This window comes from Lepus europaeus, chromosome 10 (genome assembly GCF_033115175.1).
Source record: "Lepus europaeus isolate LE1 chromosome 10, mLepTim1.pri, whole genome shotgun sequence".
Taxonomy (NCBI): Eukaryota; Metazoa; Chordata; class Mammalia; order Lagomorpha; family Leporidae; genus Lepus; species Lepus europaeus.
In genome coordinates, this window is record NC_084836.1 from 104,316,529 (window position 1) to 104,337,121 (window position 20,593).

The 20,593-nt window shown below is 42.3% G+C and overlaps 1 protein-coding gene across 5 annotated transcripts in view; it reads right to left on the reverse strand.

Annotated features, from left to right (window-relative positions):
* RBL1 (RB transcriptional corepressor like 1) overlaps positions 1-20,593 on the reverse strand; it is a 75,668-nt gene that overhangs the window by 15,616 nt on the left and 39,459 nt on the right. For 4 of the 5 annotated variants that reach the window (XR_009867097.1, XM_062204168.1, XM_062204170.1 and 1 more), the window contains 5 exons: positions 18,003-18,269; positions 15,747-15,958; positions 7,070-7,246; positions 4,341-4,412; positions 2,066-2,156 (listed from right to left, as the gene is read on the reverse strand). Coding sequence is in view for 4 of the 5 variants with exons in the window: in XM_062204168.1 (XP_062060152.1) it covers positions 2,066-2,156; positions 4,341-4,412; positions 7,070-7,246; positions 15,747-15,958; positions 18,003-18,269 (819 nt within the window). In the remaining variant the exon portion in view is untranslated. The remainder of the gene's footprint in view (positions 1-2,065; positions 2,157-4,340; positions 4,413-7,069; positions 7,247-15,746; positions 15,959-18,002; positions 18,270-20,593) is intronic. The other variant, XM_062204169.1, reaches the window with a different exon arrangement.

The following is a 20,593-nucleotide window of genomic DNA, read 5'->3' on the forward strand; positions in this document are numbered from 1 at the left end:
CCTGGCTATTTTAGAAAATTAAAACAGAGATGGGGACGGGGGGTACAGGGGATGGGGAAGGAAAGAGAAGAAAGAAATCATGATCTATTACATTTTGCTTATTTCTACTCTCTAGAACTTCACTGATTCCTATGTCTCAGACACTTGCTGGTAGCTTTTTAGTTTCTCACAGAGAAAATACAAACCAGGCAAGGATTCCAAAGATTCTCAGCTATCCTCCAATGCTTCATTATTTACTTTATTTTAAAAAAGATTTATTTATCTGAAAGGCAGAGTAACAGACAGGAGAGAGGGAGGGCAATTTAAAGAAAGGGAGAGAAAATCCTCTATCTACTGGTTCATTTCTAATATGGCTCCAACAGCTGGGTCTGGGCCAGGCTGAAGTCAGGTGCCTGGGCCATCTTCCATTACGTTCCCTGGTGCATTAACAGGGAGCTGAATCAGCTGGGACTCAAATCAGCACTCACAGGGGATGCTGGCATTGCAGGTGGTGGCTTAACCTGTTGTGCCATGAAGCTGACCCCTGATGCCTTGCTTCATAGCGACAGAAAAATCACCTTGGTTAGGTAAACAACATGTATGACAAATGTAGGAAAGAGCTTTTTGGGTATTTTGTCAGATTTACTGTCATAAATACTTCTTTATTACATCAGGAATCATATACCTAAAAAAAAATTGAATTTGGCCTATGAATCTTAAATGAGGTCAGATTCTAAAAGATCACAAAAGGATTTTTTTTTTTTTTGCCAGGCAGTCAGACAGTGAGAGAGAGAGACAGAGAGAGAGAGAGAAAGGTTTTCCTTCCGTTGGTTCACTCCCCTAATGGCCGCCATGGCTGGCGCTGCACCAATCTGAAGCCAGGAGCCAGGTGCTTCCTCCTGGTCTCCCATGCGGGTGCAGGGACCCAAGTACTTGGGCCATCCTCTGCTGCCCTCCCGGGCCACAGCAAAGAGCTGGACTGGAAGAGGAGCAACCGGGACTAGTATCTGGTGCCCCAACCGGGACTAGAATCTGGGGTGCCGGCGCTACAGGTGGAGGATTAGCCTAGTGAGCGATGACGCCGGTCCCACAAAAGAATTTTTTTGGTGACATCTTAAAAGCTTAGATACCAGCAGACATCATAATGATCATGGATTCTTGTGTGATTTAAAAAAATTATCTGAGCCAGGGAATTTTCTGTAAGAATTTAGCCTAAGGACGTGGACCAAAGATTAAGCTATAAGGAAACAACCAAAATAGCCCACAATGTAGGATTAAATAAATCAGAGAGGCACCTGAACATAATCCTTCAGTTTTTCTTTCATTGGTCAAATGACGATTAGTGTCTGAATTCTCAGCATGATGGTGGCAACAGGGAGCAGCTCGCCTGTGGTGGCAGTCTCACACACACGTATTATGAACAAGATATTTCTTTGGATTCTCAGCAAGATAACTAACAGTCACCTTGCTTTTCCTGACATTCATATTTTTGAATTATATTTTTTGTGTGTTTTATTAACATGTTATTAATAGAAAATTTCTTCTCAAACATAATTAGCAGAGAACAACTGGTTGGCACACTGCCTGTAGGGAGGCACTAGCCCCATCCTTATCTCAAATTTCTCTCTTTTTTGACAAGCAGAGTTAGACAGTGAGAGAGACAGAGAGAAAGGTCTTCCTTTGCCATTGGTTCACCCAACAAATGGCCGCTACAGCTGGTGCACTGCGCCAATCTGAAGCCAGGAGCCAGGTACTTCTTCCTGGTCTCCCATGGGGTGCAGGGCCCAAGCACTTGGGCCATCCTCCAGTGCACTCCCGGGCCACAGCAGAGAGCTGGACTGGAAGAGGGGCAACTGGGACAGAATCCGGCGCCCCGACCGGGACTAGAACCCGGTGTGCCGGCGCCGCAGGTGGAGGATTAACTTAGTGAGTTATGGTGCCGGCTCAAATTTATTTCTTTTCAAAACATGTATGCCTTGATCACGTCACCTATGTCAACGATACCACGCTGCTTGAAGCTCACTGTATTCTGTACAATTGTAATCAAAATTATATTACATGTCACATGTTAAATTGGATAGCTTACCACCATCTGCCATTTCAAAATCACCATTTATGTTTTTATGATATGTCACAACTTCTCTTGGAATACTTTTCAGCAAAACACTTCTGTATACCTACAATCCAGAGAGGAAAAAAAGGACTGCTAAGTCACGAGTTAAGCAAAATCACAGGAAGAACAAAATATCAAGCCAGTAAGAAATACCTGTATGAGTGATAATGAAGGGTAAGATGTTATTAGCTCTGATAATTGTAGATTATGGCAAACACTGTAGAAGAGGGGATACTGAAGCAGAGCCTGTCACCTACTAAGTCATAATTAAAGATTGATGATTAGCTCAGGGATCTGAGCTCACTTCTTCCTTTAGCCCATTCTCATGTCCTTTTATGGATAAAAACTTTCTCTCTCCCTGTCCATAGTAATCTCTTTCCTACCTCATGGGAAGGCATGACCCAATCTCCTTTGTGCTGTAGGTTACTGGTATTGAAAGGATATTTAGGAAGTAGTGGCTTGGCTCATTGTTTATTTTTTTTTTTAAAAAAGGTTTGCTTGTTTATGTATAATCACAATTGACAGTGCTCTAACAGTAACCCACTGCTATGTTCTAATAGTCATCAAGTCCTACAAAAATAAACCCAAGCCTTTACAGTAATTAAATCAATACAGAACTAAAGCTTTTATAGCTTTTTAAATGAGAATGTTTACTAAGGTGCTTTTCTTTTCTTTTCTTTTCTTTTCTTTTTTTTCCCCAACAAAATGCCCTGACATAAGGCCACATGCCTACCTTAAAGGTCTGACCCATTTATTCATGCAACAAAATCACAGTCCCCACCCTCCCTCTACTCACCTTTCAAACAAAAATGCAGAGCTATTTACAATCAGGAAGAAATATGCTCTTGGTCAACTGACCTTGCGAAAAAGACTGGCTTATTTCCAAATGGATAAGAACACCCAAGTGTTCAGCCAGAGCCCAACCCTGACCAACTGACTCACATGAGAGGCCGGCAGGGACAGGACAGGATGTCTTGAGCTCTGACTCCCAACCTCGGTGCCTATGAAATCCATGCTGCACGTTAGCATTCAGGGCCCCTTGACAGTACCCAAAATCCTTCCAGTCCAACCATCCTCTGCCAGCCTGCAGTCTTGGCATCAATCAGGACACATCAGGGAGTCTGATTTGCGTTTATAATGTGAACCATGGAACATTGCCTTTTCCCTGCCTACAAACCACCCTTCTCTACATGCCGTCCTGTGCTGGTCCAGCCTGTTTCCGGAGATTTGACCCTGGCAGTGGATGGTGTCAGCCAACAGCAGCAGGGCCAGAGGGGCTGCAGAGGCAGCATAATTGTTAGCTCATTTTTGACCTACATTAACCCCACCTTAATGATCTTTAGGGACGCTACCTCTCTAGGCTCTGTTCTTGAGGAATTTTCCTGAAGAGGCCAATAAACACTTAGTTTGTCATAGGACACAAATACCTTCGTTCTTCAAATGTCTCTGTATTGCTCAATACTGATGTATTTGGGCACTTAAATAAAAGAGATAAGCTATTTGTGCGACTTTCTTACAAGGCAAGATAACTACTAGCTCCAATTCTCTTTTGGTTTATGATATGAGCCATCACCTCTCTCTTTCTGTCTAGGAACTTCTGAGCTAGAGAAGAGGCCATTATGCTTCCCAAGAGCAGAGCAATTAGGTTCTTCAGTGGCCAAACCCTTAAGGCAACTCACTCATGTTCTTTAGTGACAATATCTAGTTAACATTCATTAACTGCTTACTGGGTGCCAGGCCACTATGCCACCATTTTATATTTCCATGATTTGAAGTTTTACAGAATTCTCACCAAGGCTATTACATGTTACCAAAAATGTTTAACACCTATTCAAAGATGCAAACATTGAATTCTCAGTAGAGGGCAAAAGTAGAAGTTAATAATAACATTCAATGGATTTAAACATTATTAGGAAATGAAGTCTCATCCAATATTTTATGTGTACGTGTGTGTATCTTTCACTAGATTGTCCAGTGAAAAATTTCTTCATTCCACACATGGCACGGCAGAACTTGTGAAGAAGTACATATATGTAAATTCACAGGTGAGTCATAGATGGCCAGATTATCCAACTTCTATTTAAACTTTTCTTTAATGAGACTGTCTCTGGAGTTTAGTGATATTTATTAAAACAGAAAAATCCAAAATACAGTAAAACTGTAAGAGAAGTTTACCTTTTATATAACTTGTCAGCAGAAAAATAGTATAAATCTATTTTTAGGCAGTAGAAAAAATAAAGTAACTCACATGACTATTAGCTTGGGGCTGATTCCTATAACTTTTCATTATTTCCTGAAAAGTTCTTTCTTCTTTTGTTACCTAAGGAAAATAAAAACTACATTTATCAACTGCTCTTGAAAGAAAAATGGCTCTGAACAAAAACTTCAATTATAGGTTGGCACTGAGAGCAGCGTTGCAGAACGCCATTACCCTAGGGCAGTTCATGACAAAAAACCACTAACATTTATGATTTCCCCACCTTTAAAGTTCAGGCCTTGTGGCCTAGGGGACTCAGTTAATAGTTTCATTAATCTAAAAGCACTGAGATTGCTATGGAATAACTCTATTGAAAATGTATTTCTTTATAAAAAGAATGATGTAAGAAAACTCAGACCTGCTAAGTCTCCTACAGCGTTCAGTTTTATTACTTTTAAGTACATATTCAAAAGTAAATTAACCACATAGTAAAGGACAGAAAATGTCTTGTGATAATTCACAATAAAACTTCAGTTACCACAGGATTGGGTTTTTAATATTTCAGGACAGACTATAGGGTTTCTAACGTTTAAGCAGAAATCACAGTGGTGGCCAAAAAGAAAAATGGATTAGCACTCCAAAGAGGAATCCCTTCTGGTTTATCAGTTATCATAAACTTCACTTAAATTATGCCTTTTCTCAGCTTTATCATCCATGAACACTGAATCTGTTCTCTATATAACGATGAGCTAGAGATGGCAAGGCCTGGGGCCTGTGTGGTGGTGTACGGGATTAAGCCGCCACCTATAATGCTGGTTTGAGTCCCAGCTGTTCCATTTCTGATCCAGCTCCCTGCTAATGTGCCTGGGAAAGCAGCAGAAGATGGTCCAAGTGCTTGGGCACCTGCCATCCATGTGGGAGACCCAGATGGAATTTAAGACTCCAGGCTTTGGTTTGGTGCAGCCCCAATAGTTGTGGCCAACTGGGGAGTAAACGAGAGGATGGAAGCTCTCTCTTACTCTGTAATACTAACTTTCAAAATAAATTAATAAAAAAAGAAAAAGAAAAAGAATTCTGACCGTTTTATGGAAAACATAAATGATTAGTTAGTAATATTTATTTAGATTTAGCTTGAAGGCAGTAGAAGATGGCCCAAATACTTAGTCCCCTGCAACGCATGGGGGAGACCCAAAGGAAGCTCCTGGCTCCTGGCTTTGGATCAGTCCAGCTCCAGCTGTTGTGGCCATCTGGGGAGTGAACCAGCGGATGGAAAACACCCCTCCCTCCCCCCCGCCCATCGCCTCTCTAACTCTGCCTTTCAGAAATCTAAAAAAATATTTAAAAAAAGAAATCCAGTTTGACCTATTTTGTATAGAGATTTTAAAGAATTGCTGTGGGGACAGGGGGAGAAGGGGCAGGGCAGTCACAAAAGAATCTGAAAACATTCCCTTTGTGTCAAAAAGCCTAAAAATCAGGTTTTAACTGTATACATCTGCCAGGACTGCCAGTTTGGCTTGCACTGTCAAGACAAAAGCTATAAATAATTGCTTTGGCTATGTAAGAGTTGTTAAAAATAAGCAAAATACGCTATTTTATAACTTAAAACATGCTGTAGCAACTAGAAAATAAGATGCTCTAGAGAGGCACTGCAAGATGACAGGGTACAGGAGCTATTTTATAGCAGGTTATGAATATAGGGGTCCTAGGCTGTCTATGGCCAAATTACCATCAGCTTTGGGTCTCAGTTACTGCTAGGATCATGTTTTTTATTAAAAAAAAATTAGATATTTATTTGAGAGGCAGAGAGAGAGAGAGAGAGAGAGAGAACATACACTCCCATTTTCCCATTTGCTTGTCCACTCCCCAAATACCAACAAAGGCCAGGACTGAGCTGAGCTGAACCTGGAGGCCAGGAACTCAATCCAGGTCTCCCAAGTGGCAGGAACCCAATCACCTGAGCCATCACAACTGCCTGCCTGGGTCTGCATCAGCAGGAGCTGGAGTCAGGAGCTGCAGTCAGGAGTGGAGCCAGATATTGAACCCTGATACTCTGATAGGGGATCAGAACATCTTTTCTTTTTTTTTTTAAAGATTTGTTTTATTTATTTGAAAGGCAGAGTTACAGAGAGAGAGGGAGAGACAGAGAGAGATCTTCTATCCAATGGTTCACTCCCCAAATGGCTGCAAAGGCCACAGCTGAGTTCTTACTAAGAGCCAGGAACCAGAAGCTTCTTCCAGGTCTACCACATGGTTGCAGGAGGCCCAAGTACTTGGGCCATCTTCTGCTGTTTTTCCAGGTGCAGTAGCAGAGAGCTGGATAGGAATTGGAGTAGCTGGAGACTTCAACTAGCACCTATATGGGATGCCAGCACTGCAGACAGTGGCTTAACTCGCTATCCGATAACGTCAGCCACATGATGAGGACATCTTCACAGGCATTTTAATCCCTAGGCCAAATGCCTATCTGCTATGATCATTTTCAAATGACTAGATCAGAAATGTCACTGTTTGCATTAAACAGTGTGGAAAGACACCTTACTAGAAACAGTCTCTAAGACTTCTTCCAACTCTACAATCAATGTATTCCTGTGAGTGGGAGAGCTGATTATGATGAAATTAACTGGAGTTGTAAAGAACACACACAATATCTTGCTATTACTACTCAATTAATAGCAGTGGACCGTATTTTTTGGAGTACTTAAGTCTAACTAAGGATCAAGTTCAAAAGTCTTTCTCTCATGGGTAACTAGAGCAAAGACCTCCCTCAGTGGATACATTACCTTTGCCATGATGTAAAAGGCACAGAGGAGGAGTTGATCCAAATGCCTGTCTCTCATTAGATCAGGGCAGTGAACTAAAGTGAATTCAAAACATGTCCATATCTTCCTTCGTAATTCATTTGAAACGTCCAGCTTTAAACATAAATCTCGTAAGCGTACACTTGCCAGATGATAGACCTAAGATGGAAGACAGTACGTTCATGCAAACACTCAAGTAAAGCATTTTTCAAATTTTTATGTTTTACATGAACATGGGATTTTAGGCCAAGATTAAATAATATCCAGGCTGTTGATACATAGAATTTCCTTTCCACAATACTACTTCATTATTATTGCAGAAGAATACAGATTAAAACAAAATTCTCTTTGGAAAACCAAAGACTTGTTTTTTTAAAAAAATATTTATTTATTTATTTGAAATCAGAGTTATACAGAGAGAGGAGAGGCACAGAGGGAGAGGTCTTCTGTCCAATGGTTCACTCCCCAGATGACTGCAAAGGCCAGAGCTGCGCTGATCTGAAGCCAGGAGCCAGGAATGTGGGTGCAGGGGCCCAAGGACTTGGGCCATCTTCCACTGCTTTCCCAGGTCATAGCAGAGAGCTGGATCGGAAATGGAGCAGCCGGGTCTTGAACTTGCACCAATATGGGATGCCAGCGCTTCAGGCTAGGGCGTTAAGCTGCTGTACCACAGTTCCAGCCCCGTTGTTTTTATAGAACATTTTTGTTTTTCTGGTTTTTTGTTGTTATAAAGTACACATTAAATTCAGTTCAGTGCCCTGAAACTTTCATATGTACAATCTTTATATTAACTGATACTAATGCAAATGATGGCTTTAAATTCTTACAAGATTCTTGTTTTACTCTTTTAGAAATGGGTAATCCTGATGTGTCATTTTATTTCTAAGCCAGATTATTCTGTTGAAAGTCATTAAATTTCAGTGTTGGCAGGATTGTTGTGTAGTAGGTTAAATTGCTTCCTCCTATGCAATGGCATCATCTCATACTGGTGTCAGTTCAAGTCCCAGCTGCTCCACTTACATTCCAGCTCCCTGCTAATGTGCCTGAGAAAGAGGAAGATGGCCCAAACACTTGGGCTCTTGTACCCACAGTGGAGACCTAGAAGAAATTCTTGGCTCATGGCTTTGGCCTGGACCAGCCCTGCCATTGTTGTCATTTGGAGAGTGAACCAATAAACTCTAACAAAAACATAAATAAATCTAAAAATGTCAAATGTTCAGGGAAAAAAAAAATGAAAAGAAGGAAAGGCATCCTTTACACAAAATTATCTTTAGTAGACAAGAAAAATTCACACACTGAGCTGAAAAACTAATTTAAACTATTCAATAGTCTAATCTGATATAAAGACAAATGACTGACTCATGGTATTAATGATTCATTTTACAGAAAATTAATTTCTGCATTCTATCCCATTGTTTCTGGTCCACCTGGACACAAAAGAAATGATAACCAGTGGGATCAGAGTAGAAGGAAAGATGCTAGAATTTTATATTGATGACAGGAGAAGGTAACATACATGGTCCCAGCTAGAATTAAAAATAACACAGAACTGTCCACTCTGCCTGTCAAAAACAAACAAACAAACAAAAAAAACCAAAAAAAAAACAAAAAACAAAAACAAAAAAAACCAGAACTGAGTAATACCTGATTAAGTATTTTTTACAGAGCTGATTTAATGCCTTATGGACATACACATTGGAAGGCTTTTGATTTCTGTCTCCCCCATCCCCACCCCTCACCCACCTTTCAGGATTTACTTTTTGTAAAGCAGAGCAACACAGAGGATGGGAGAGATCTGCCATCCAGTAGGTTCATTTCCCAAATGGCCACAACAGCCAGGGCTGGAACATGCCAAAGCCAGGTGCTAAGAATCCCATCCAGGTCTCCCACATAGGTGGCAGGGGCCCAAGGATCTAGGCCATCATCTGCTGCTTTCCCAGTTGCATTAGCAGGACGCTGAATTTAAAATGGAACAGCTGGCACTTGAACGCCTGTATGGGATGCTAGTAACACAAAGAGCAGCCCTAGGAAGGCTTTTTGATTTCAACAAAAAAGTCACAGTAAATTCTGTTCAGGCATAGAACACCAGTATCACACTGAGTTCAGCTAGGATAATAGATGCAATTTACTTAAGGAATGGGTATTTAAAATTTACTATGGAATCAGACATTTCCATTTTCTTTTAGCATATAGTATTTTCTAGCTCATAATATGTCCAGAGCAAGATATAATTAAATGAAAGAAAAAGCCCAAGTTATATTCTGGGGTGGGAATTTGCAACAGTAGTTAGGATGCCTCTTGGAATGCTAACATCCCTTATCAGAATGCCTGGGTTCAAGTCTCAGCGCTGCTTTCAATTTCAGCTTCCTGCTATAATAGACACTTCGGGAGGCAGCAGTTGATGGTTTAAGTGATTGGTTCCCTGCTACCCATAAAGGAGACCTAGATTGAGTTCCAGACTCCTGTCTTCAGCCTAGCCCAGCCCAGCAGTTACAGGCATTTGGGGAGTGAATCAACATATGGAACATTTTTCTATCTCTGCCTTTCAAATAACAAAAATAAATAATTTTTTATAAACTCAAAATTAGGAATTCACAAAGCCTTATTTTTGTCAATCTTAGATTCATGATCAGAGGCAGTAATTTGTCATTGTGAAAATTAAAACTTGGAAATGAACAGGGAAAATGTTCCCTTTTGGAGCTTTGTCTTATTTTGGTTATAGGTAGCTCCTTTAAGTAAATTAATTAAAAGATAGGACTTCTATCTGTTGGTTTACTTCCTAAATCCTGCCACAGCTGGGGCAGGGCTGCGTTGAAGCCATGAGTGTGGCACTCAATCTGGGTCCCACACGGTGGCTTGAACCCAGGAACCTGGGCTACCATCCGGTTTCCTAGGGTGTGCGTTATTGAGAAGCTGGGATTTGAAGCAACATGGCAGGGCAAGTTTTTTTGTTTTTTTTTAAGATTTATTTATTTATTTATTTATTTGACATGCAGAGTCGGAAACGGAAAGGAAGAGACAGATCTTTCCTCCACTGCTTTACTCCCCAAATGGCCACAATGACTGTAGCTGGGCCAGGCGGAGGCCAGGGGCCTGGGACTTCACCCAGGTCTCCTATGTGGGTACAGAGACCCAAGTACTTGGGCCATCTCCCACTGCTTTTCCAGGCACATCAGTAGGGAGCCAAACTGGAGGTGTAGCAGCAAGGACTCAAAATGGCAGCCATATGGGATGCAGCCACCACTGCTGTGCCATAACATGGGCTCCAGCAGCGCAAACTTTAATCCAGGCCCACCAGTAGGAGATTTAGTCGACCAAAGGGTGTCTTAACTGTTCCATGCAACGCTCACTCTTAGCATCCTGCATTTTAAACAGACCTTAAGTAGTCACAAGTGGTGGTTGGGGATTGAGAGATAAGGAGAGAAGGCAATGAAAGGTGGGGAAAGTGCACACTTGTTCCCCGATCAAAGCAGCCCTGCTTTTGTACGTTTTGTTTATACTTCCAGGGACTATTTCCAAGAAGAGCTTTCTTACAAACTAAAATTCCTTGGAAAATTACTATCTCCAGCTCATAAATGTGAGGAAAAGAAATGTTATAGTTAAAAGCAATGGAAGGCCGGCACCGCGGCTCAACAAGCTAATCCTCCGCCTTGCGGCGCCGGCACCCCGGGTTCTAGTCCTGGTCGGGGCGCTGGATTCTGTCCTGGTTGCCCCTCTTCCAGGCCAGCTCTCTGCTATGGCCCGGGAGTGCAGTGGAGGATGGCCCAAGTGCTTGGGCCCTGCACCCCATGGGAGACCAGGAGAAGCACCTGGCTCCTGCCTTCGGATCAGCGTGGTGCACCGGCCATTGGAGGGTGAACCAACGGCAAAGGAAGACCTTTCTCTCTGTCTCTCTTTCTCACTGTCCACTCTGCCTGTCAAAAAAAAAAAAAAAAAAAAAAAAAAAGCAATGGAAGAAAAAGAATAGCTGTAGAAAGTAGGTTGTCTTCCAATATCTGGTCTCTTTTGCAATAATGAAACTCTGGATATTTAGTACTGACTTCCTGTAAAAAACACACTTGTTTCTTGAAAAATTCTAAGAGTGGCTTTATGACAAAGTGAAACAAGCTGCCTGGCGTATACAACTTGTGGAGCGGATTCTAAGAGTGAGGGGTGCTCTTCTTTCCGCTGGCTAGAATACAGATGTATCCAGAGTAGAGCAGTTATCTTGGTCAGTTAGAAACCTACTGAGGATAACCAAACATCTATAGTAGCAATCTGGGTTCGTAGTGACAGTGGTAACCATAGAAGTCCCAGACTAACAACACATACTTTACATAAGAGAAAAATATATTTCTATCTTGTTTAAGTGAGTGTTATTGTTTTCACAGTTAAACTTAAACCTCATAAATAAACAGATGACCATTGTGCCCAAGATCACATTTTAGAGGTAATCTCAAAGAGGTAGGGTTGAACAGAAAATAATCTTCACATTTTATCTTAACAAAAAACTGCCAAATTTAGACTCTGGGTTAAGATGTTCTATGACAGCAAGTCACAAAAGAAAAGAGAAAAACATGACTGAGTATAAATTAAGAGTTAATTAGCACAGAGGAAGAAAACAGCACTTAAAACATTATGGGAGGGGCTGGCACTGTGGTGTAGTAGACTAAAGCTACTGCCTGCATTGTCAGCATCCCATATGGGTGCCAGTTCAAGACCCAGTGACTCCACTTCCAGTTCAGCTCCCTGCTAATGCACCTGGGAAAGCAGCAGAAGATAGCCCAAGTGCTTGGGCCCCTGCACCCACTTGGGAGACCTGGGTGAAGCTCCTGACTCCTGACTTTGGCCTAGTCCAGCCCAGGCCTTTGTGGCCATCTAAGTAATCAATCAGTGGATAGGAGATCTCTCTCTCCCTCTCTCTGTAACTCTTTCAAATAAATAAATAAATCTTTAAAAAAAGAAAGGCCAGCGCCATGGCTCAGTAGGCTAATCCTCTGCCTTGCGGCGCCAGCACACCGGGTTCTAGTCCCGGTCGGGGCACCGATCCTGTCCCGGTTACCCCTCTTCCAGGCCAGCTCTCTGCTGTGGCCAGGGAGTGCAGTGGAGGATGGCCCAAGTGCTTGGGCCCTGCACCCCATGGGAGACCAGGAGAAGCACCTGGCTCCTGCCATCGGAACAGTGCGGTGCGCCGGCTGCAGTGCGCCTACCGCGGCGGCCATTGGAGGGTGAACCAACGGCAAAGGAAGACCTTTCTCTCTGTCTCTCTCTCACTGTCCACTCTGCCTGTCAAAAAACAAAAACAAAAACAAAAACAAAAACAAAACAAAACAAAACAACACTAGCACCACTATATTCCTAAAGCTGTACCTGTGAAATTTGTATTTATTAAATAAAAGCTTTCTTTTTTTAAGATTATTTATTTATTTATTCAACAGGTAGAGTTACAGACAGTGAGAGAGAGAGACAAAGGTCTTCCTTCCACTGGTTCACTCTCCAAATGGCTGCAATGGCCGGAGCTGCACCGATCTAAAGCCAGGAGCCAGGAGTTTCCTCCTGGTCTCCCATGAAGGTGCAGGGGCCCAAGCACTTTGGGCCACCCCCCACTGCTATCCCAGGCCACAGCAGAGAGCTGGATTGGAAGAGGAGCAACCGGGACTAGAACTGGCGCCTATATGCCAGCACCGCAGGCAGAGGATTAACCTAGTGTGCTTCGGCACTGGCCCCAAAAGCTTTCTAAAAAATAATACTAGCACACCAAATTCAAGAGCATATTAAGATTATTATACTCCCTGGCCAAGGAGAATTTATTGCTAGAGGGTAAAGGTAATTTAGGAAAGGAACAATTAATCTCTTTAACACACTGTATTAACAGAAGAAGGAAAGAAAACCTACATAATCATTTCAAGTGAAAGAGAAAAAGCATTTCACAAGTCAATACTCTTTCATGACAAAAACATTCATCAAGCTAGGAACAGAAGGAAACTGCCTCATGATAATAAAGGATATATATGAAGACATAGCTAATATCATATTAAAAATGAAAGACTGAAATCTTTTCTTCTAAGATCAGGAACAAGAAAAGGATGCTTGCTTTCTCATCTTTTTTTTTTTTTTTTTTTTTTTTTTTTGGTAAGATGTATTTATTTATTTGAAAGTCACAGGGCTGGTGCTGTGGCATAGCAGATAAAGCTGCCACCTGCAGTGCAGGCATTCCGTATAGGCGCCAGTTTGAGTCCTGGCTGCTCCAATTCTGATCCAGTTCTCTGCTATGGCCTTGGAAAGCAGTAGAAGACGGCTCAAGTTCTTGGTCCCCTGCACCCAAGTGGGAGACATGGAGGAAGCTCCTGGCTCCTGGCTCCTGACTTCGGAGAGTGAACCAGTGGATGGAAGACCTCTCTGCCTCTCTGTTAACTCTGCCTTCAAATAAATAAATACATCTTAAAAAAAAAAAAGAAAGAAAGAAAGTCACAGTTACAGAGAGTTTTTCCATTCACTGGTTCACTCCCCAAATGGCTGCAATAGCTAGGGTTGGGTCATGCTGAAGCCAGGAGCCAAGAGCTTCTTGTGGGTCTCCCATGTGGATGCAGGGGCCCAAGTACTTGGGCCATCCTCTGCTGCTTTCTCAGGCATATTAGCAGAGCTAGATCAGAAATGGAGCAGCCAGGAGTTGAACTGGCACCACACGGGATGCCACCACTGCAGGCAGCAGCTTTACCCACTACTCCACAGCATCGACCCCTCTCATCACTTCTATTCAACATAGTAAAGTCCTAGTAAGAGCAATTAGGGCAGGAAAAAGAAACAAACCCGAAATCTCTCAAGAGCTCATAAAACAAGGTAAAATAAATATATGAATTCAGCAGAGTTGCAGGAACCAAAATCAGTACACAAACAACATCTGTGTTCCTATACAGTAACAATGAACAGCTTAAGAATGAAATTAAGAAAACAATTCCATTTACGATAGCATCTAAGAGAATATTTATGAATAAACTAGGGACATTTCTTGCAAACGTCTTTCTTATAAACTGAAAAGTACAAAATGTTGGTAAAAGAAATTAAAGGAAACACAAGTAAATGGAAAGACATTCCATATTCATGGACTAGATTTTAAGATGCCAATGCTACCAAAACCAATCTACACATTCAATGCAATCTCTATCAAAATTCCAGCAATGATTTTGCAGAAAAATATCCTAACACTCATGTGGAATCCCAAGAAACCCTGAATAGCCAAAACAATCTTGAAAAAAAATAAATTGGAGGTATCACACTTCCTGATTTTAAAATTTTTTACAAAGCTTTGGTGATCAAAACAGGGTGGTACTGGCATAAAGACAGATGTATGTATAGAATGAATAGAATAAAGAGGCCCAGTAATGAAACCTCATATGTATGATTAAATGATTAAATGATTTAACAAGAATTCTAGGATCATTCATTCAATAGGAAAAGGACAGTCTTTTCAACAAATGGTGCTGAGAAAACTGGCTATCCATTTGCACAATCAGGGAAAGAGACCTATATGGAATACAAAATAAAAATTAACTCAAGGGGCCGATGCTTAGGCAGGGCAGGTTGCTGCAGTGCCAGCATCCCATATAGGTACCAGTTCGAGTCCTGGCTACTCTGCTTCTGATCCAGCTCCCTAGTAGTGTGCCTGAGAAAGCAGTGGTGATGGCCCGAGTCCTGTGGCCCCTTCGCCCATGTGGGAGATCAGAAAGAAGCTCCCAGCCCCTGTCTTCAGAACAGCCCAGCTCCGGAAGTTGTGTCCTTTTGGGGAGTAAACCAGCAGATAGAGATCGATCTCTCTCTCTCTCTCTCAAATAAATAAGTCTTAAAAAAAAATAACTCAAAATGGACCTGCCTGTAAGAACTAAAATTTCAATTTAGCCTGGCCCAGCCCCAGGGGCCGGCACTGTGGTGTAGCAGGTAAAGCCATTGCCTAGGGTGCTGGCATCCCATATGGGCACCAGTTCGAGTCTCAGCTGCTCCACTTCTGATCCAGCTCTCTCCTATGGCCTGGGAAAGCAGAAGATGGCCCAAGTCCTTGGGCCCCTGCACCCACGTGGGAGACCTGGAGGAAGCTCCTGGCTGCTGGCTTTGGATCAGTGCAGCTCTGGCTGGCCGTTGCAGCCATTTGGGGAGTGAACCAGAGGATGGAAGACCTCTCTCTGTCTCTACCTCTCTCTGTAACTCTTTCAAATAAATAAAAATAAATCTTTAAAAAAAAAGGGGGGGGGGGAGTCCTGACACATGTCATGACATGGATGAACCTAGATGACACAGTAAATGAGGTAAGCAAGACACAAAAAACGAACCAATACTGTGATTTCACTCCTATGAGGTAACTCGAGTAGTCAAACTCATAGAAACAGCAGTAGAACAGTGTTTGCCTGGAGGTGGGAGCAGGAAGAATGGGGGATTACTATTTAACGGGTACAGAATTTCAAAATGGGAAGATGAAAAGGTTCTGAAAATGGATAGTGTTGATGGCTGCATAACAACGAGGAATATATTTAATGCCATTGAACACTTAATAAGAGGTTAAAACCGTAAATTTTATGCTATGTATTATCTTACAAAAGAGAAAAAAAGGACCAAAGCTGTTCTATGTTACTCAATCTCTCTGGCAGGGATTGAATGAGCTTTTTAAAGACACTGTAACAACACATACCTTTCTGTAAAACAGTGCTAAGGACCCAGTTCTCTTTGGCTTGCTCGTTCCGGTCAGAGGCACTTCTTGGGCTTTAGCTGGATGGCTCTGTTTTGGAGAAGCACCAGTTAACGACTGAGCAGTAAGTGACACAGGACTCTCAACTGTGGACTCCTGAGTTGTGTTCATGGAAATAGGTATCAGTGTGATCTCACCAGCATCATTTGCAACACCTGAATGTACAAGCAAGAGTTCTCCGTTTTAGAAATTAGCTGCATGTGTCCTGGTTATCAATACACACACACACACACACATCTCTGTATGTAAGCACAGAAGACGAAGGCTACAAAATAGTAACTCTAGATTATGACTAAATTCTTGTTTTCTGTTTCTTCCATGAAACAGGAATACTGTTTTGATGTTTTTGTAGTTAGACCTTGTATGCACTGGTTCTCTCCCTAAATGGTGGGCAATGGCCAGGCAGAAACCAGGAGTTTAGAATTTGATCTGGGTCCTTCATGGGGATGACAGGGGTCCAAGCACTTGGACTGTCTTCCGCTGTTTTCTCAGTTGAATTAGCAGAAAGCTGGACTGAAGTGGAGCAGCCAGGACTCTACTGCTGCTCATATGGGATGCCAGTATTGTAGGTGGCAGCTTAACCCACTGTGCCACAAAGCCTAGCCCTGTAATTTAATTTATTTTTTAAAAAGCAAATTGTTTTGTTTTGAGCAATAAAAATATTTTTAATCAAAACACAAAATTCTTGGGGTAGGCATTAGTTTCTGGTGGGTTAAGCTGCTTGTGATCCCATACTGGAAGGCTGATTGGGTTGACGGCTACTCTGCTTGTGATCCAGCTTCCTGTTAATGTACCTGGGAAGACAGCAGATCATGGCCAAAGTGCTTGGGTCCCTGCTACTCTTGTGGGAGACCGGAATGAAGTTATGCGTTTCTGCATTCAGGATGTTCCAGCCTTGGCTGTGAAGGACCCTTGGGAAACAAACCAGCAGATGGAAAATCTGTCACTCTGCTTTTCAAATAAATAAATGTCGTTTGTTGGATTTTTTTTTTTTTTACAGGCAGAGTTAGTGAGAGAGAGAGAGAGAGAGAGAGGTCTTCCTTTTTCCATTGGTTCACCCCAAAAATGGCCACCACGGCCAGTGCACTGCAACGATCCGAAGCCAGGAGCCAGGTGCTTCTCCTGGTTACCTGTGCAGGTGCAGGGCCCAAGCACTTGGGCCATCCTCCACTGCACTCCCGGGCCACAGCAGAGAGCTGGACTGGAAGAGGAGCAACCAGGACAGAACCGGCACCCCAACCGGGACTAGAACCCGGGGTGCTGGCGCTGCAGGCGGAGGATTAGCCAAGTGAGCCGTGGCAATGTTGTTTTAAAAATAGAAAATTCTTGCTCAACACTCTCATTTGGAAAGCGCAGATGAGAAAATAAGTCCTACCAAAGAAGGTTATACATTTACAAAATGTAAAAATTCTCAAAACAGAATAGGCTCAAAACAAAAGGCACAGTAAGAAGGATTTTGGGGCAGTAAACTATTCTGTATGATACTATAATTGTAGAAATACATAATTACACATTCATAAAATGTGCAATTTATAAAAGTATAACAGAAAAAGTGATCCTTGGTGATGCTGCTATGGTATAGGGGGTTAAGCCTCCATCTGTGGTACCAGTTTGTGTCCCAAGTGCTCCTCTTCTGATCCAGCTCTCTGCTATAGCCTGGGAAAGCAGTAGAAGACGGTCCAAGTGCTTGGGCTCCTGAACACACATGGGAGACCCGAAAGAAGCTCTTGGCTTCAGATTGGTCCAGCTCCAGCAGCTGCGGACATTTAGGGAGTGAACCAGTGAACGGAAGACCTTTTTCTCTGTCTCTGTCTGTAACTCTACCTCTAAAATAAATAAATAAATAGATACATAAATCTAAAAAAAAAAGTGATCCCTAACATAAACTATGGGCACTGGGCTCTGAGGTATCAATATAGGTTCATCAGTTATAACAAATGTACAACTCTGATGTGGGATATTGATGATGCAGTGGGCTGTGTGTATGTCTGGGGAGAGGTGACAGGAGTATATAAGAAATCTCTGTATCCTCTTCTCAACTTTTGCTGTGAATCTAAAACTGCTCTAATTTTAAAAAATAAAACAAGAAAAAGTATAGGTTCAAGAAAAAATAACACCACGTGATCCAATCCAATAAGACATCTGGGAAATATTTATCCAAATTCAAAAATATGTGAAATAAATGCATTAAAATGTTACCATGCATTGGAATTGTAACTTTATGCGCTATTGTGCCTGTTCCTGTGGCTGTGGCCATTGTCAGAAGAGTCTGTCCTGGGGAAATAGATATGTTTTCAGCTGTAATGCTTGAAGAAGGAGCAATTTTCAGTTTGGTTCCTTCTGTTAGGATCTTGTCCATAAGGATTTCCTTTGGGGAGTCATCTCCAAAAAGTCGTCTCTTAGCACTCCCTGCAGCAGGAGAACTGTAGCGTTCGTGGACAGAAATCGGAGACAATGGTTGCATATCTAATAAAGAGAAAAGTAAATTTAAAACAGAATGCATTCTAAAATACACATGCATACCCATTCACAGGCTAAATGCTAGGGGCCTAGCATTGAATAATATGGCCTGTGTTCTCATGGCATATCAAATAGAGGCATGAAATAAGCCATGACAATAAAACATGAAAATTATGTCTAATATTCCTTGGTTCTTGAACCTCTGCCTATACTGAAAGAACAAAGTATGAAAAATAAAAAAGATGGGAAGTAGAATGATATGAAAACTAAATTGATGTCTAATTAGCTTCTATCTCCCAATTACATATTAAATAGCACCTGAGCAAGGAAGTAAGCTCAAAATTCAGTGATTTGGGCCACAGTTTTGCCTCCTTCAGAAACTCTGCACTCTGGGCCTGGCGCTGTGGTGTAACAGGTAAAGCCACCACCTGCAGTGCCAGCATCCTATATGGGCATGAGTTTGAGTCCCGGCTGCTCCACTTCCGATCCAGCTCTCTGCTATGGCCTGGGAAAGCAGCAGAAGATGGCCAGGTGCTTGGGAACCTGAACCTGCATGGCAGACCTGGCAGAAGCTCCTGGCTGCTGGTTTTGGATCAGCCCAGCTCCAGCCATTGCGGCCATTTGGGGAGTGAACCATTGGATGGAAGACTTCTCTCTCTCTCTCTCTGCCTCTGCCTCTCTGTAAAACTTTGCCTTTCAAATAATAAATAAACCTTAAAAAAAAAAAAAGAAAAGAAAAAAGAAGCCCTGCACTCTAACCACTTTTAGGCAATGGCTGTGGCTTTCTGATTTAGTGGACACAGAACTATCTTCGCTAAGTCTATCAGAAGGAACAAGTGTGAATAAAGTGGCACTCTGATTACCTTGCCTTAATCTGAGGGGTGGCAACTGTGTGTTGATCAAAACAAAAGTAAAGGTTATGGATGACACCTCTCCTCCCTCCGTCTGAGGACCTGCTGCTTTCCACTCCTTTCCCACAAGGTTCACAGGTTCTCTAGCCCCTTACAATCCTGTATCTTTTCCCACAATTCTTCCCACTTCCCTCAACTGTTTCTCTCAGGTACATAAATAATATGTTTTTAAAGTGAAAGCATTTCACTATTGATTTTATATTCACTAGACAATTTGTTATTAACCTATTTTCAAAACATACTTAAATGGTATAAAAATTACCTCTGGCAGGAATGGGGACTGAGTCTAGCTGTTAGGATACTCACATTCCATATCAGAATACCTGGGTTTAATCTCAGGCTCTGGTCCCTGACTCCGGCTTCCTGACAATGAAGGCCTTTACAGGCAGCAGTTATAGCTCAAGTAACTGGATTTCTGCCACCTACATGCGAGAACTAGATGTATTCCTGGTTCTTGACTCTGGCCTGGCTCAACCTCAGTAGTTATGGGCATTTGGGGAGGCAACCAGTGGAAAGGAGCTTTCTGTCTCCCTGCCTTTCAAATAAATCAATAAATACATTTTAAAAAATTACCCCTGTTGGGGCCGGTGCTGTGGTGTAGGGTGTAGGGCTGCCACCTGCAGTGTCGGCATCCCACATGGGCGCCAGCTCGAGACCTAGCTACTTCCGATCCAGCTCTCAAAATATTTACCTTTCTATAGAAACATATGTAAATAAAAGAAGAACATAACTTTGTCAATCAGGAAAAGTATTAACTTAGAAAGGTTGTTGAGTTCATTAAGTCCAGCCTTGTGGTATAGCAGGTTAAGCCAATGCCTACAAAACTGGCATCTGATACGGGCACCAGTTCAAGTCCCAGCTGTTCTACTTCTGACCCAACTCCTTGCTCATGTGCCTAGGAAAGCAGAGGAAGAGGTACTTGAGACCCTGTCACTGACTTGGGAGATCTAGGTGGAGTTCCAGGCTTCTGGCCTTGGCCCAGCTCTTCACGATGGCCATTTGGGGACTAAACCAGCAAATGGAAGCTCTCTTCTGTCTCTTCCTTTAACTCTGCCTTTCACATAAATAAATGAATCTTAAAAAAAAAAAAAAGGCAAAAATACCATTTTCACAATAACTGAATTTAAAACTGATTACACTAGCACTAGCACTGTGGCACAGCGGGTTAAGACACTGCTTCTGATTGAGTCCCAAGTACTCTGCTTCTGATCCAGTTTTTTTTTTTAAAGATTTATTTATTTATTATTTGAAGGGCAGTTACAGAAGGCAGAGGCAGCTTTCTAATGTGTACCCACAGGCACATAGCTGATGGCTCACGAGTTGATTCCTTGCCACCCACATGACAGAAGTAGACTGAGTTCTTGGCTCCCAGATTTGGACTGGCCTAGCCAGGTCTGTTGCAGGCACATGGGGAGTGAA